The 18,545-nt window shown below is 34.4% G+C and overlaps 1 protein-coding gene across 1 annotated transcript; it reads left to right on the top strand.

Moving 5' to 3' along the window:
- The first annotated feature begins 19 nt into the window (after window positions 1-19).
- Window positions 20-17,959, top strand: LOC125668717 (protein FAM91A1-like). Its single transcript, XM_048903071.2, has 20 exons — window positions 20-160; window positions 431-725; window positions 1,304-1,371; window positions 3,313-3,429; window positions 6,550-6,646; window positions 7,603-7,665; window positions 7,953-8,059; window positions 8,397-8,435; window positions 8,519-8,631; window positions 9,041-9,171; window positions 10,065-10,159; window positions 10,338-10,424; window positions 11,401-11,606; window positions 12,716-12,803; window positions 13,220-13,330; window positions 13,425-13,538; window positions 13,703-13,769; window positions 14,449-14,917; window positions 15,020-15,089; window positions 16,376-17,959. The coding sequence occupies exons 1-20, from the start codon at window positions 89-91 to the stop codon at window positions 16,499-16,501; spliced, it is 2,535 nt and encodes an 844-aa protein (XP_048759028.2). The 5' UTR covers window positions 20-88; the 3' UTR covers window positions 16,502-17,959.
- The last annotated feature ends 586 nt before the right edge of the window (window positions 17,960-18,545 follow it).

Raw genomic sequence — 18,545 nt, 5'->3', positions numbered from 1 at the left:
GGACATTGTGGGTGGTGGATATTTGATCATATGATAACGAAATAATGACTGATGACATTGTCTCTGATCATCAAAATCAACCAACGACATGAATACAGACGTAGAAAATCAGATCAGACTAAACAACACGTGGCAGAAGCTGCCAGCAGCCGTCAAACAAGTATTTACAGTCTTGTATTTGCAAAGGATGTCGTATTCCAATATAATTGAGAGATTGCTAATTTGCATTTGTGTTATTACAGTATCAAAGCTCATAATAAACATTCAGATTTTTATGAGGTTTTTTTTTTTTTAGCGATTGAGGTCAGGAAAATTTAATAACGTTGTTCCCTATATTGTAAAATAAGATCTAGTGGTAGACTTTAAAATTTATTATGATGTAAATCTAGTTAAAGCTTTTACTTATTTGGTATTTTTCATGCTTTTGTAGATTCTTGGAAATTCGCAGAGAGAATATGACAAAGCCATTGTTCAATTTAGCATTAAGAATCAGTTGCGCTATAAAGGTAATTTAGTTCGTACAGTGAGGAAGGACGAGAGGCGGTACTATGAAGACTTGATGCAGTACAGCCAAGAACACTTAATGCTCTACCCCTACCACTTGTCAGATGTCATTGTCAAGGGACTCAGGGTCACACCTTTCACCTACTACATCAACATGATGTCAGACATTATGACTCAAGAAAAGAGTTATGACTCCCTTCCAAACTTCACTGCTGCCGATTGTAAGTTGAACAGCTTAATGAGGCGCCTGATATCTGAACTAACTTTTGTTACCTGAGTTTTCAGATTTTTAAAAGTATTTAAACTAGGGACACTGTGACCAGGAAACATTTATATAAGTATTTAAGCATTAAGGAAGTTTATTTAGGTTTTTATTTGCCATATTCAAAGGTGTCCCTGACATAATTCTGATGTCAGTTGAAGTGTTTTGAAATATTCTATTGATTTATATTTAACTGCTTTGATTTGATCTTATGTAATATAATAAATGATAAAATTCATATAGCACCTTATATAAGGGTAAGAAGAGCAATAAAAGAAATGAAATGAAATTAGATGCATAAGATTTTATATCTGTAAAATTACCAAAGTGAAACACTTAAGCTAAGGTCAATAGCTTAAGTTTTTTTGTTTTTTGTTTATTGTTGTATTTTTTTTAATTGTTTTTTTTTTTTTTTTTATAATACTCAATATCTTGATCAAATAACTGACTTGGTGACATGATAACATCAAAAGTTAAGATTGCTTGCTAGAAACAAAGTCTCTACACCTAGCCTTAATACATTTCCGTTCTTTACAGGTTTGAGACTGTTGGGTATTGGTCGTAATCAATACATTGATCTAATGAACCAATGTCGATCATCAAAGGTAAGATCTGTTAGCTGATACTTAATACACAGATATAGAATTTCTGTCAAATTCTTGAATCATTCCATGCTGACTGAATCTCTCCTAACTAGAATTGAAAATTCATTGATCAGACCCAATCCAATAAGAAATCTTTTATTGAAGCTCAACATGAAGTAGGAAGCATTTATGCAATTTAAAGGGAAAAGTCGGACATACATATTTTTTTTTTTGGTCTTATAAATGAATAAGCACAATAGTAACATTTTCAATGTATTAGAAAACACACTGTTTGCAAAAAAATTCACACAATTTCAGATACATGTATCCTACATGGGTTTGAAGGCTGACAGAATAAGTATCCCAGTGACATTAATGACCCAATTTACACTATTTTCTAAGTTGTACAGGATTACCTTGTAACTAGGGAAGCTACCTCCTACAGATAACATTTTGAAGCTTGTCTCAAAAGTGGAAACTTATGCATGTGAATCAGAATATAGCAAGGAAGAAATTTGACAATCAAAAGGATTGGATCGTATTTCATCTGTAACTGGATGGTGTGATTACAAGGGCGAGTCAATAAGTAACCAGCCTATCCCATTTCTGATCGACCGAGATGGTCACAAATTTCATGTCTTGTTTCAACACATGTTTTATACCTGGGTACAAAATTGCACGCATATCGAGTCATTCTTTAATAAGATATTGAATGTCAAACATGGCTAGTGATGCAAAGGCATGCTTTTCATCTAAAGTTGAGTACCGTGCTATAATTCGGTACTTGTACCTAAAAGATAAGAACAGGCAATGATATACATGGTGAGTTAGCCAATGTTTATGGGTCTTCTGCACCATCTTATGCTCAGGTTAAATTCTGGGATGGAGAATTCAAACTTCATCTGCATCTGGATGGTGTGATTAACATGTCAACAGAGTGTGTTGTAATTATTGTGATGACACAATGCATTCATAATATGCAAGGAAACTTTCTGATTTACCTTCTTTGTGCAGTAAAGATTCTTGATACATGGACAATATAATTCAAGCTCCATGAGTTTGCCAATTTTTGCATGGATTCATTTTTGGGATCATTACTGACTTGTTTGAGGACATGATAGATGCATTCTAAGGATTTATTTTTACAAAATATTTTTTTTTTTAACTCATTAGACTTGCAAAATTGCTTAGAATTTTACTGATGACAAAAATTTTCAGATTTACAATTCATAAATTTATGCCCATTCTGCTACTGTACAGTAACTCCAATTAGAACTGTGCAAACAAGCAGAGATAAACTTTGCAATGGCACTGATGTGCATAGTTGCCAACCTCCAACAGGTAAAAAGAGGGACATGACCCTCTTTGGAAAGCAAAAAATCTGGTCAAAATGCGTAATGCCATTCTTGACATATTTACTAGGTTTATATGTGTTATAAGTGCTTATATTTCAAAAATATTTACAACAGAAGTGTGTGCATTGTGTATTTGTGGAAGAGAAGCATTGTAACTGACTGTGGATTGAATTTTTCAAGACTGGTGGAGATGGACAATATTTAAAAAAAAAAAAGACACAGATTGATTAAACTTATTCCTTCATATTAAATTATAAAAAGTATTTTTTACATGATTTTACGTTTTGACATGTTCTGTCAGACCATTTTTAGCTCCAGACCCAATAGTGTGAGTTACACAATGGACAATAAACTTCATGCTGTCCTCAACAACTTTTGAACCAGTTTGAATATACCATGCATTAATCCTACTAGGCCAACTCAAGTATCCATAATCCCCAAAATTCTATTGAGAGACTCCTTGTCATGTGACCATTATACTGAGGTTCCCTGAGGGGCTGAATATGACTGTTGGCTGTATGATTTAATTAAACCTATGAATTCTACTTACATGTGTTTCTGATTAAGCTGGGATCATATACACCAGAATGCACTATTGATTTTACAGAAGTTCTTCCGACGTAAACCACCAAAAGATCTCTTACCGGCGCAACCAATCGAAGCAGTGACATTTGAACACTGGTGGATGGCGAATGTAGGCTACATTACAGAAGAAGATGTCAAGGTCACTAGATTCCAATCTTCTCAGATTAATTGGTAGCTTGTAACAAAAATGTAAGAGGCCTGTAGTTTTCATTCTGTCTGTTCATTCTGTCCATCTTGTTGATTGTCTGTCCATCCTGAATTTGTTGTGAGAGCTACCAGTAGATCTCCAGTGTTATGTGTGCCTGTATGGGACTGCATGGAATGACAATTTTCTGATACGCCATTACAAAGTTAATTGGCTTTGAGTGTCAATATCATCGCAGGGTTTTTTTTTTGGTTTTTTTTTTTTTTTTTGGTTACACATTTGTAATAGGGATTTTCGAGTTCTTTTGTTCTGTGCATATTTTGTGTTTTAGAATCTACCTAAGTCACGTGACTTGGCGCTTTTTTTAGGCATGCTTGTTTAGATATAACACTCAGACGATTTCATTCATTTATTTTACTTACTGGTTTTGATACGGAATTTAAGAACCAGTAATAATTGTATAGCTAATAAATAGTCTATTATAAAATCTGCGTAAAATCTAGAGATTGTTAGCGTTCAATATCCTGAGAATTTATTCAACGCTAACTTTGCATTGCGTAAATTGTGTACGCCCGAAACATTCCGAGCATGAGCGTTCAATATTGACGTTACCGTAACGACGTAAACAATCCAAAATGACAGACGACGGTGCTCCGAATCTGACAGAGTCGGTATTTGATATCATATTTATTTATTTAAACAAAATGTTTTACTGTACATAGATTATGATGTCCTCATTCACGAAACCATTGTCCTTCATGCATTAATGACGGGTTTAATATTGCACAGTTAAGAAATGCATACTGATATTGCACACCTTCATCTTAATTGCCAATATTGATGAATTCTCGTCTATTTTGGAGTATTTTGAGTGAAAAGGGATATAATTTAACAACTAAATACTTTAGCTATATAATAAAAGGGTTATTGAACTTGTATTGGTGAATATTGGCACTTGTTGGCGGTTAAAATGCACTTGCAAGCTCGTGCAATTTCACAGCCAACTCGTGCCAATATTCACCAATATAAGTTCAATAACCCTATATTATTGGTGTGTGGCAGAGTATGTAACTCGGATTTACAGAAGAGGGGGAAACAAACTAGTAGCATCGTTTTTCAGGGAGGGGTGGGTGGGGGAGGGGGTAGCCAGAGAAGATGTCTTCACAAAATAAAATTCTTGACAAGATTAGATAAATATATCAAAACAAACAAAACCAAACATGTTCCTTTTACTAATACATTGTATTCAAAATCTTTCAAGTTCCAAATACATGGAGGAGAGTTAAGTAGTGACATATGACTCATTATACCTCAATATATTTTTCACACCTTTTTAAAATTCAAGGGGGGGGTAGGGGTAATTTCCCCAAACTCCAATTATTTGAATCGTGGGGAGAAACATGTATTCACTTCATATTGAATTGCATTTTTACCATTCACTTCTGCATCCATAAAAAGTTGGGGCGGGGGGGGGATAATGGTTGTTTCACGAAATATATCTTAATTTGTATATATGAATAATAGAAAATGATGGTTGTTCAAAGGGGGACCATCCCTCCCACCCTGATTCTATGTGCATGCCTCGGAAGTTCCAATATATTCATCATCAGATTTGTAATGCCTAAATCGTCGTTCATTCCAATGGTGCCCAATATTTGTAAAGATAAATCATGACATAATAAGTTGCAAAAGCTGGTATGTCTTGAATTTTTGACCATATTTCAATTGATGATTTCCAACAATTCAATATTTTTTCTTTACCTATCGGCGATTGACTTTCAAGAGCTTGAGACAATTTTTTTGTATGTATAGACTTCACCATGCACCAACAATTTTAGAAAAGATTTCCAAATTCATACTAATTTCAAGCTTACATAGCCTTTGTAGGTTATTATTATGGGAAAAGGAACAAGAAATACTCATCTATAACAAAAATATTTTCAATTCGATACTTGCATTGAATCAACGTTCATTTTATTGGGCTATTTATAATTATATACCTGTGTATGTATATTAATGACGATAAACGGGAAATGACCATGCCAAAAAAGTATGACGTAATAGTAACTAAATGCAGAATAAACACGGGCATGGAAGAACTCGAAAATCCCCAATTAACATCAGCTTCTCGATCTGCTCTTCTCTTTTAGCTCACCTGAGCTGAAAGCTCAAATGAGTTTTACTTGTCTGTCCGTCTGTCTGTAAACTTTTTACATTTTTGACTTCTTCTCCAGAACCATTGGACCAATTTAAACCAAACTTGGCAGAAAGCATCCTTGGGTGAAGGGCTTTCAAGTATGGTCAAATGGAGAGCCATGTCCCCTTCAAAAGGGAGATAATCACAAAAATGCAAAAATAGGGGTCATTTAAATATCTTCTTCTCAAGAACCACTGAGCCAGAAGAGCTGAAATTTACATGAAAGCTTCCTGACATAGTGCAGATTCAAGTTTTTTTTTAAATCATGCCCCCCCCCCCCCCCCCCCCCCCCCCCAGGGGTAGGATAGGGCCACAATAGGGTATCAAAATTTTACGTACAAATGTATATAGGGAAATCTTCAAAAATATTCTTCTCAAGAACCACTGGGCCAGAAAAGTTAACATTTACATGAAAGCTTCCTGACATAGTGCGGATTCAAGTTTGTAAAAATCACAGCCCCCAGGGATAGGTTAAGGCTACAGTAGGGGATCAAAGACATGCAGATATATAGGGAAAATCTTTAAAAGTCTTCTTCTCAAGAATCACAGGGCCATAAGAGTAGAGATTTACTTGAAAACTTCCTAGTATAAAGTAGATTCAAGTTTGTTCAAAATCATAACACACACACACACACACCCCGGGGTAGGATGGGGCCACAATAGGGGATTTAAGTTTTACTTACAAATATATAGGGAAAATCATTGAAAATCTTCTTCTCAAAACCATTGGGCCAGAGAAGTTTACATTCACACGAAAGCTTCCTGACATAATGTAAATTCAAGTTTGTAAAAAGTTTTGCATACGAAAATGTAGGGAAAAGCTTTAAATATGGGCCAAGGTGACTCAGGTGCGTGATGTAGCCCATGGGCCTCTTTTTTGGGTCATAGTATGAATTGAAAATCTTCTTCTATTTCAGATGTGCTCGGTTTCTGAGAAGAGTGTGATTGACACTATAATAGACTGTGAGAGGGGAAGTCAGCTTGCTGGAGAGATAGAGTACAAAATTATTCAAAGTCAGTTTTCAGTTTCACATAATTATGTGTAGATTTCTTATAAAGACCGATTACTTTTAATAAAATCATTTTATTTCATGGGGGTTCAATTTTTGGGGATTTCAAAGGTACTGCAATCCCACAAATTTCAAACCACAATGAAATATTGGATTTACGTAATGTCTCTATGCACAATAATCATATCCACGAAATTAGATCCCATCGAAATCTAAAATCTCAACAATCCATGAAAATTGATCCCCATGAATTTGAATTATTCTATTTTAGGGGGAAAGTTAGCTCCTTAGCCTTTGAACACAACTGTGCAGGATGTTGTATGTGTAGATACTGGCTCAATGCTTTTTTTATTTGTTAAAATATATACATGCATTGTATATACTTAAACCTGAATAGTTGAATTTTTTTTGAAATATCCATTCAAAGTTTGAAAGGTTTGGTAAGGACTATGTTTTGTGGTGGAGGGATTGCTTAATCAAAAAGCTCTAAATCTGAACAATTTGTCTATATCTGATTCATCTAATATATATTGTCAATATTATACCTTTGGATTATGATATAACTACATGTAGTAACTTGGGATTAGTAAAATTTTGTGAATTTGGTAATTTGTTTGATAGATATACAACTGTATTTTTCGAAACAGAATGTTAGTCCAATTTAATTTATCTAAAATTTTGTATGAAAATTCAAAAATTTTATCTCTATAACCCCCGCTTTTTTAAGTTCCATCATTTTTAAATTTTGAGGCAAAACATTGTAACTTGTGTGCAGTTTTAATGACTGACAATACTCTTAGGATGTAATATTTTTTTGTATTTTAAGTGCAGATTTCTGTTACATGTACCAAAGAGAAATTTCTGTTAACTACTAGGTATTGATTGTGATTTCTGTGTATAAATGTGTCAACTACCAGGTATCGATTATGATACGAGATAAGTCATGTTTTATTTTTACAGGTTTATATAGGAAAGGATTGATTTACCTCAATGTGCCCATTAATGATGACGATTGTATTATAGGTAGGTTTCATAAATGATGACGATTATATTATAGGTAGGTTTCATAGCCATTTTTCTTTGTCTAGATTTAATTTTCAAAAATTTGAATCGATTGGTATTGTGGTCTTATTATGTTTCCATTTTATGTACTAGTTTGAAGTATGGTTTTTTTTTTATTGTAATACTGTATACAATGTGATGATGAAATACAGCGTAGTTAAATAATTTAAGAAATTTTTATGTTTAAATTTACAATTTATAAAGTGTATATAAGTTCCTCACATGTAATAATAATTTCCTATGTATAGTGCCACCTTTGGAGGGATTTGTGATGAATCGAGTTCTCGGAGACTACTTAGAAACTCTGCTGTATAAAATATTCGTCTCCATTGATGAACATACTACGGTAGCAGAGGTAAGGATGCCTTAAGTATGACTGTTTGATAACATAAGGCTATACAAAATTACGAATTTGCTGAAATTCAGAAATTGTGCAAATCCTGATGTTTTTGGTACTGTATTTTAATTGTTTTTGTGCTATGTTGATTTTGTTTGTGCTATGTTGATTATGTTTGTGCTAGGTTGATTATCTTTGTGCTATATTGATTATTTTTGTGTGCTATGTTGATTATGTTTGTGCTATGTTGATCATTTTTGTGCCATGTTGATTATGTTTGTGCTATGTTGATTATTTTTGTGTGCTATGTTGATTATTTTTGTGCTATATTGATCTTGTGTAATATCTTTTACAGCTTGCTAATGTACTGCAGATTGATTTACTGCTGGTAAAGGTATGTAATTCAGCTGGATATGGCAATAAATCAGTTTTTAGCAATACGTAACAGGGACTTGATTGAAGTCTTTCTGCATTCAGAGCGCTGTTTCTATGTACTGTCGACTCGGTTTTGCCAAGAAGAAGGGAGCGGAAAATGTCCATGCTGAAGATCTCCATTCTTCCTGGAGAGAACTACAGCCAACAAATAAAAAGTAGGATTTTATTTACATCATCTTTTTTAATGTCATTTTGTCAGTCTGCAACTTTAACCTTTAACCTTTTTCATAACATTTGTCAAATACAAAATAGAGACTGTACTGGGTGATAAAGATCCAGGTCAAATTTGTCACAGGTGAACACAACTCAGCTCTGGAACATAGTGTTTCACAAACATGTCCATTGTGTTTGTGTTTAGGCGCATACACATTGTGTACATCACAGATTACAGAACTTTGCTGTAACATTTTATAATCTTGCATTAATCAGCGAATTTACTTCCTATGTGTGCTGTGTCAAACTTGTAGTTGTGTTGTATGGACGACAATGGATTGTCCAATGTGCAAATAGTGACATCAGCTTTAAAAACAACCAGTCTTTAATTAGGATTTTTTTTTTTTGCAGAATGACCAAGGATCAGATAATTTTGGATTGGAATGAAACATCAGAGGAGGCCTTACTGGAAGCCAACAATAACCCGGTATCTCTAGACACAAACAATCAGGCAAATAAGAGTGCTCTGGAAACTGCCATGGGTGAGTGATTTCATGCTATCAGACTGACAATGTACATATAAAACTGTCATGGGTGAGTGATTCTTTAATATTGTCTGACAATCATTGAATGTACATGTATATATAAAACTGTCATGAGTGAGTGATCCCATGATCCTATCGGACTGACAATGTACATATAAAACTGTCATGGGTGAGTGATCCCATGATGTTATCGGACTGACAATGTACATACCAAACTCTGACATCATAGATTTATTGGTTTAAGGTAAAATTGGGTACTGGATACAATGACTTCTGACTCGGGATATCTGGTGTGAATCCATGGACTGTGTACGGTTTTATAGTTGTATATGTAGTTGACTTCAGATTCATGATTCTGTTGTTGTTGACCTCCCAGAATATTAAATAATGGAATAAAGTTCTCATGGATCCTGATCTCAATGTAATAAATATATAAAAGGCCAATCATACAATATTGTACACTGTATTTATTCTGTAAGATAGACTCTTTAGCATGCCATACAATATTGTATTTATTCAGTAAGATAGACCTTAGGTTAATTATACAATACATGTATTGTATTTATTTTGTAAGATAGACCGATAAGTCAATTATACAATATTGTATTTATTCTGTAAGATAGACCCTTAGGTTAATTATACAATACATGTATTGTATTTATTCTGTAATATAGACCGATAAGTCAATTATACAATATTGTATTTATTCTGTAAGATAGACCCTTAGGTTAATTATACAATATTGTGTTCTGTAAAATAGACCCTTAGGTTAATTATACAGTATTGTATTTATTCTGTAATATAGAACCATAGGCTAATTATACAATATTGTATTTACTCTGTAAATTACACATTTAGGCAAATCATATGATACATGTATTGTATTTCAGAAGACACAAGTCCTACTAGCAGCGCAATAAAAAGGATTGCATTCCTGTTTGATTCAACTTTAACTGCCTTTCTGATGATGGGAAATTTATCGCCGGTACGACAATATGTGTGACATTCAAATCTAATCATACCATTTAAATTAGTGTTGGAGGAATTTTCAAAAATTGGACAGTTTAATTTGGGACAATATTGAAGAAACTTGGGTTAGTACTAATAGATTCTTGAGATAACTTAATTTGAAATGGAAATTTAATTGGTGTTTATGATTTCAGGGCCTGAAAAGTCATGCAGTAACCATGTTTGAAGTTGGGAAGTTAAGTGACGAATCTTTGGATAGCTTCTTGGCAGAACTTGAGAAGGCAAGTCTTGTTCATCATTCGTCAAGGAAAGCATCAGCTTGAAATGAAACATCACAATAGTTTCTTGTGATGCACCCGTCTTTATATGGGACAAATTATGGTACAGCTACGTCTGTCTGTCTGTTCAGTTTTTTTTTTCTTTTCTTTCTATTTTAATTTCTCTGTCTCAGATCAAACTGAAGCTTGCTATGTAGCTTCTTTGTTGGTCACCCTAGATCATGTTGCAATTTTGAACCATTTTCAACCTCTTGCAGGAGTTTTGTCCCTTTATTTGAAAATTAATGATGTATAGAGGGTACATAATTTGTCCATCTAACTCCTTCCACAATTTGGAAGTGAGGACCTTCTTATTTTACAGAGCATTTGTATGGGTATGGAAGATGTGCATGTGGCAAGGATTTTGATTTTCTTTAAATTTTTGAGAAAATTACAGGTTGAATTTAATAAGTTTTTAGGAAATACGCTGTATTATACAGTGAGTGCATATCTTTTTAACTCCTCACAGTTTTAAAGCTAGGGCATTTGTAAACAACTTGAAGATGGGCATATTGCAAGGATTTTGATTCTCATCAATTTTCTAATTTTCTTTGATGTTTGAAATAGTTACACATTGTTTAACTTGTTGATATTGGGGAAATATTTTCCACACAGAACTCTTGGTTTGTTTATGTACCTCCTGTCACAGTTTTGAAGCTAAGCTTCATGATCATGGCTGATACTACCTTAAGTAAAGTTCTACAAATCATAACTTAAGAAAAACACCCATTGCCAGGGCCTTTCATCTTTACAGATAATCAAACATTCCTATAATGCAAACATTATTTTTATATATCTGTCAGTTTGTTTGCTATTCAATGTCACAAAAGTAACATCTTATAATAAAAACACCCTATACAACTTTCTCATGGGCATAATATATACCGTTTATGGTACTTTTGTTAATCGTGGGATTAAAAGTGGTAGATTTTTTTATTAGGTTGGTTCAGAAGCTGAGGGTGAAGCACGGCGGTACTTTGTTCACGCTCTGACACTGCGGGACACAGTCCGCTTCCTGCGATACAACAAAGACCTCAACATGGACACAGAGAACGGGAATGGTTTGGCTGTGGACCTGATTCGATGCGAGAGCCTGCTGGGCCTGGATTCTGCAACCAGAGCCAGGGTACTGAACCGAAACTACAGGTACTATCTGTGTCATTGTATAGACTCAGTAGTCGGCTTCATACTTGATGAATTCTGTAATTTCTTATGCATGGTGCCAAGAATAGTGCTGCTGGTTTTATTGACTGTGATATTACAGATTTATCAAATGTTATAACGTAATTAAGATGTCATTTAAGAAATGAATTTCAGTTTCAAAAATACATGAGAACATACTTCAGAAAGCGTGTTAATGCTTCATGAAAAGTATGCGGGCGTGAAGCGTTGCAGTTCATACTCCTATATTTATATTACAAATCACATTTTCCTCTATGAAGCAACCAATTTCAGTGCAAGACACAATCCGTTCACATTGACTATGAACGGATTATGAACTAGTTTAAAGCACACGACCGAGAGAGCATAATGATTTGAAAAAATACAAAATGTGTCAAAAAGATCTCACAATGTCACACCTTAGATTAAGACTGTGAACTTACGTGGATTATCATCTTAATTTTGTAATCTCCTACCTCCAAAATATAGTGCACCGTGCAATGTTGATAAAAGGCAGGGTGAGATGAAGTGTGACGTCATGTCTATGTGTTGACGTACGTCACAATACGACTGTGACAGGATCTTAGGAGTTCATTTTATGCAACAAAATATTCTATGACTTATAGAAGCAATGTAAACAAATGGTGTTTTAGTAAATGAATATAAATATAAGAATTGAACAGCACTTTTGAGCTGTTCATGTCAATATGAATGGATTTGGATTTGAGGCTAGCGATTCACAGAATTTGCCTCAAATCCACAGCCGTTCATATTGACCATGAACAGTTCAAAATTGCTGTTCAATTTTTAAACGTATTTTCAAAATTGAAGCTTATTTCTTATATTTACAGTGTTCATTCCACTTTCATTTCTGTCAGAATTCCTAGTCGTTAAGATACCCACTCTATATTTATGTGTATTCATACACTTATTGTTCACAACTGCAACACAATGAGGAAATGACTATCATCACAATTGGTAGAGATATCAAAGGAAAAAAACTTGGGAAATGTAAATATTTAGATACATGTGATTACAATTATTAAAGTTTTAGATGAATTTTGATTGATTTTGACCGACATCTTCATGAACAGTTTACTAGTGTCGATGGCCCCGCTGAGTTACGAGATTCGTCCCGTCAGTAGCTGCATACCTCAACACATTGGGCCAGCCATTCCAGAGGTCAGTTGTTTTATATATCAACTGGTTGAAAATTAGTCCAAATCTTGTTTTGTAAATGTATCACGTTTTGTTATATATTATTTTTAGCATCTTTAACATAGAAGACTACAACTAAATCATCATAGGCTTGCTTATATTCAGTCGTAGTGCACGGTGAAAATGAAATTTGTGCTCGATTATGTTTTGTAAATGTATTATGTTATGTTGTATATTGTATTTAGCATCTTTAACATGGAAGACTACAACTAAATCATCATTATAGTAGGCTTGCATATATTCAGTCGTAGTGCAGGGTGAAAATGGTGCTCGATTATTATCATTTCTGTCATTTAGAATAAGTTTACAGTACAATGAATTGTTCATACAGTCACAAAGATTATAAAGCTGTATGTGGTAATCATATTTTCTGTTTTCAGGTCAACTCTGTGTGGTTTAAACTGTACATTTACCATATAACTGGCTGTGGACCCCCGAGTCTTTTACTGGTCAAGGGAACTAAATTACGTCGACTTCCTAAAATGTTTTACGTAAGTTGCTCCGGTGAAATATGTTAAGTCATTACACCTTTAGAGTGATTTTTATATTGATTGGTGTAATAGATTTTTGTGTTTTATATTGAAGGATTATGACAGACTTCTTGTGACAACTTGGGGACATGACCCGGGCGTTATAGCAACATCAAATATTCTCCTGACCCTGAATGATGCTCTCACTCACTCTGCAGTTCTAGTCCAGGTAAGGGTCTTAAACCAACTTTCATATAGTAGTAGCATGTCAGTTGGTTTTTTTGCTGAAAGTTGAGTACATAAGCTACATGACTATTCCTCATTCTGTGGTTATTAAAAATTCTGATTGTGTAAGTTTTTGATGATAGTATTAGTGATTGTTGTTTAACACAGGCACATGGATGGCAATCCGAGGGAAAATCAGTCAAAGTGGCTTTCCCATTTGCGAAGGAAGATTCAGGTAAATTACGCTGTACATGTAACTCCAGTATGTAAAATTATGCTGTACATGTAACTCCAGTATATAGAATTACACTGTACATGTAACTCTAGTATATAGAATTATGCTGTACATGTAACTCCAGTATATAGAATTACGCTGTACATGTAACTCCAGTATATAGAATTACACTGTACATGTAACTCCAGTAAATAAAATTATGCTGTACATGTAACTCCAGTATATAGAATTACACTGTACATGTAACTCCAGTATATAGAATTACGCTGTACATGTACATGTAACTCCAGTATATAAAATTACGCTGTACATGTAACTCCAGTATATAAAATTATGCTGTACATGTAACTCCAGTATATAAAATTACGCTGTACATGTAACTCCAGTATATAGAATTACACTGTACAGTCTAACTTCAATATAGATTTGTTCTGTATTGTGTAGTCTAGATATTGAAGTGAGTGAAGGTTTTTTGAAAAGCCCAAAAAAATGATAAAATAGCCCCAAATTGACAAAGATCACCTGCAAACATTTCGTTATCATAGTTTGTTTTCATCATTTGCTTTTGATTCTGCAGTGAGAATTTGATTCTACAATGAGAATTTATTTGATTCCACAGTGAGAATTTTATTCTGCACAGAAAAACAATGTCTTATACGTAGATGAAAATCTCTTACAGGTGATTTCTCAAGTGGTGCTTACCAGAAACATAGTGCAATACAGACAGTATCTAAACAAATAGACTTAAAAAACTCGTGTGGGTATATCACCCTGCTAAACACGGGCAGGGAGTCCCAGACAGTATGGAGAGACGACCAGGACGATGACTTCCTCGTTGGAGATGTAGCCAGTGAATGGGAAAGCAGTGAACCGTCCAATGGGGTGAAAGATCAGCAATCAGCTGATGTGTTAGCTATGGAAATTGACATGCTTGAATTAGAAAGTGACTCAGTGGAGAAATCTAGTGCACAGGCATTAAAACATCATCTAAGACTAGATCTCCCGAAGAGTCAAGTGTCATGTGACTTAAGTCAGGAGGAACACTGGGTTTTATTGGACTGTTATTTTGGCATTCCATTGTTTGACTCTAGTCTCAACAAAGAAATTTGTTCTAAGGTTGTTAACTTTGGCCTGTTTAAACAAGAAGGGTACGTGTTTTCCTTTATTTTACATAATTTCCTTGTCACCTATCTGTTAATAAGATGATATATGTTTCAGATGAATATACAAGTCTCTTAATTTTTTTTCAGCCTACAAGAGTTACTACATTCCAGCAGGAAGCTGTCTTTAAGACTGCTTAATTTTATATCTCAATATCAGGTACATTTCTGGATAAAATGTGTAATACTTAATATTCTACACTGTTGCGGAATCAGATTGGCAGGGTGAATACAGTAAAACATGTTTATAACAAACACACTTATAATGAATTCATGCTTACAGCAGATTGATATTTATTCCCCTGTGAGAGAAAAATAACAAAATTCTATATGAAGTTTGTTTGTATTGAATTGTTTCTCACTGGCTCTGGAGGTTCACTATAACCATGTTTTACTGTATAATGAAGTTTGGTTATAACAAACTTTTGTGCTTGCTCTGGGGGTTCGCTATAATCATATTTTACTGTATTATGAAGTTTGAATATAACAAATTGTTTTTGCTGGCTCTGGAGGTTCACTATAACTGTGTTTTGCTGTATAATGAAGTTAGGTTATTTCAAATTGTTTTTGCTGGCTATAAGGGTTTGCTATAACTGTGTTTTACTGTACATGTAATAAAGTATCATTCATTTCCTTGTCTGAGGGCACCTCAATATCTGGGTTTCATTTCCTTGTCTGAGGGCACCTCAATATCCGGGTTTCATTTCCTTGTCTTAGGGCATCATTTCGCTTCCATGTCCGAGGGCATCATTTCACTTCCTTGTCCGAGGGCACCTCAGTATCCAGGTGAAATTTGGCTTTGTTGTAATAAACACCAGTATAGCTGCATGTAGTAAAAAAATCTTCATAAAATCAAAAGCAGAGCGACTGCAGAGGGCAGTAGTAAAATATGCATTACATGTGTAGCCTACACATATTTTCTGTTATGAAGTTTGTAGCAAACTTCATACATGTGTAGCCTACACATATTTTCTGTTATGAAGTTTGTAGCAAACTTCACCGTCAATAACTGTGTTTTCGAATTTGATAAATATGCCTAAATTACATGCTCTGTAGTGACAAGATGGCTGCCTTCACAGCTCGACGCTTCATCGGTGTTTGTGTTTATAAGTGTTTAATTGAATACTTGTACTTTTGTCTTCTTGCATTAAATTATAAGGAGCAAATTTAATCATGGGGCATATTATGCTTGTTTGGGTGAATTTTCTTTTTTTATAATCCGCGTTGCAGAACTGACTCAAACCATGTTATATCGTGTGATATGCCCCAAAATTAAATTCATTCCTTGATTATCGGTAGATCTTTATACAACACAACTTTATACTTTTCAGCTGTCAAATCTGGAAGGAAAATGTCGGAGACAAAATTATTACTGTAGCTTGATTACAATTCATTGTTGATCATTAGTAAGTTCAGTGTGTTCTGTAAAAACTTTTTTATTTACAGGACATTCCAACCATTGATGCCACATCAGATCCCTTGTTGCCTAGCGACAATGAACAGACCCCACCCTTGCCCACAGTTTGCTTACAGTTTAATAAGGGTAAACTCGAAAGATGGAATCGCAGATGAAAACATGATAGTTGATACAGCAATTAAATACACAACTTGGGGGGGGGGGGGGGGGGGGGGTACTTTGATTTTTTTATCAAATCTACGTGTTCAGAGGTTCTTGCTCGTTGTTTTCTGTATGGAATGATTTATGCAAAATGGCTTAGGAAAGCATTTTTCCTTTAGTAAGCAGTGGTGTACATGTAATTGCCTTACCAATATACTAAATTTGATTTACTTTCACATTAGAATAAAAATGGAGTCTTTCAGGTTGGGGTGTATGGAGGACATAAATGCATTTACTTTGTCATATAATGTTCTTGTGTGGAAATTCTATTGGTAAATACTGTTTAAGCAGAGTTTTTAGCAAGGATTTAATTTTGGCATTATTAGTGAGGGTGTTGAGATCGCTAAAATTGAATGTTGCTTACAATTTATTCCATATTGTAGGTAACAGTTATCTTTCCTGGAGTTATAAAGTTACCAATCTCTTGCTAAATATGGGAAAATTGCTAAATTTGTGTCTCGCTAAATGTTCCACTTAAATGGTAATCATGGAGAGAGATTGACCAATGAGCATCATTAAACATGAATAATGTACAAATCAAGAATGTTTACTATATATTGAGAAAACAGAAAGTTTTTCAGTTGGTCTGTTCTGAAAAATTATCAAACTAGCAGCTCCATTTAAAACAGTGATTGCCATAGCATTCATAGTGAGGAAGATTTCTGACTGAGCAAAGAAAGTACTGGAGTAATAAATAAGGATATTGACCAAAGAGAATGAAATATAACTGAGGAGGAGGGAACATATTTATCTTGGACCCATGATCAATTTGGGATTGTCCTCTTAGCTGATCTCTATAGTGATCTCAGAATTACTGACATCAAGGAATGGGGGGGGGGGGGGGGGAGCATTTTGCTGATCATTTATAATTGTCTTCTATAATAAATTTCCTGTGATATTGGGAAATGCCCATTTTCTTATTTGCCTCTTGCTTGTAGTGATGAAGTGCTAAAGTTTATAAACTTTGATATCCTCTTTGTGGATTTGTTCAGGATGTGAGCCAGATGCAGGGAGATACACTGTTTGTGATGATTAATCAAACCTGCACAATGATTTTCTTTCTGAATTTAATCTAAAAATGTCTTCTTGACACAATTATATCCCTCTCCTTCTTCCTAAACCTCCCTTTTCATCTACTCTGACAGTGGATAGCATAAAACAGAGTTCTGGGGGGGGGGATTGAAGAAATAAAAACAATTTTAAAAATCCAGTTTCATAGAATATACACATATGTATATGTAATGTACATTGTATTCAATTTCTTTGTTCATTATGTTTGTACATGTATGCACTATACATTGATATGATATAAACCTATATAAAAATGCTGCATTTAAATTTATTTTGGTGACTAATGTTATTATCTACATGTATTTAAATGTTTCAGTACAATAAAACATGGACCAAAGTAATGCTACACATGTTCGTTATCAGTGTAAGACTGAAGAGATGCAATGTTATATATCTCTTTAATCATGTGAGATTAGTATAACCATGTGATGTCTGTTGATGTGTGAGTGTTTTATTAGTATAATCATGTGAGATTAGTATAATCATGTGATGTCTGTTGATGTGTGAGAGTTTTATTAGTATAATCATGTGAGATTAGTATAACCATGTGATGTCTGTTGATGTGTGAGTGTTTTATTAGTATAATCATGTGAGATTAGTATAACCATGTGATGTCTGTTGATGTGTGAGTGCTTTACATTGGTTTCTGTATGTGTACTTATGTGGCGGATCCAGGATTTCCGAAAGGGAAGAGGGGGGGGGGGGGTGTTTACATTTGAATGTCAATTATTAGCCAAAACACTTGGCCATTTTGGGTGCCAAATTTGGAGTTTCATTTTTATGCGCCGGTCTTTAGACTGGACGCAACATGGTACAGCAAGGTCTGTCCATCCGTCCATTTGGGGTTTTCTGTTTCTAATTTCATTTCTCTGTCATCAAGCTGAAACTTGCTATGTAGCTTCTTTGTGGATCACAAGATCATGTTGC

The sequence above is a fragment of the Ostrea edulis genome, chromosome 4, assembly GCF_947568905.1.
Source record: "Ostrea edulis chromosome 4, xbOstEdul1.1, whole genome shotgun sequence".
In the NCBI taxonomy this organism is placed as follows: Eukaryota; Metazoa; Mollusca; class Bivalvia; order Ostreida; family Ostreidae; genus Ostrea; species Ostrea edulis.
The sequence above is the reverse complement of the archived record's forward strand: the minus strand, read 5'-3'. Positions and strand labels throughout refer to the sequence as shown.

Excerpts from the sequence above, each read along its gene's own strand:
- LOC125668717 (XM_048903071.2), top strand. The coding sequence starts at position 89 with ATGAATACAGACGTAGAAAATCAGATCAGACTAAACAACACGTGGCAG. Across the intron at positions 1,372-3,312 it reads ACCAATGTCGATCATCAAAG|AAGTTCTTCCGACGTAAACC; the intron begins GTAAGATCTGTT and ends TTGATTTTACAG. Across the intron at positions 10,160-10,337 it reads TGATGGGAAATTTATCGCCG|GGCCTGAAAAGTCATGCAGT; the intron begins GTACGACAATAT and ends TTATGATTTCAG.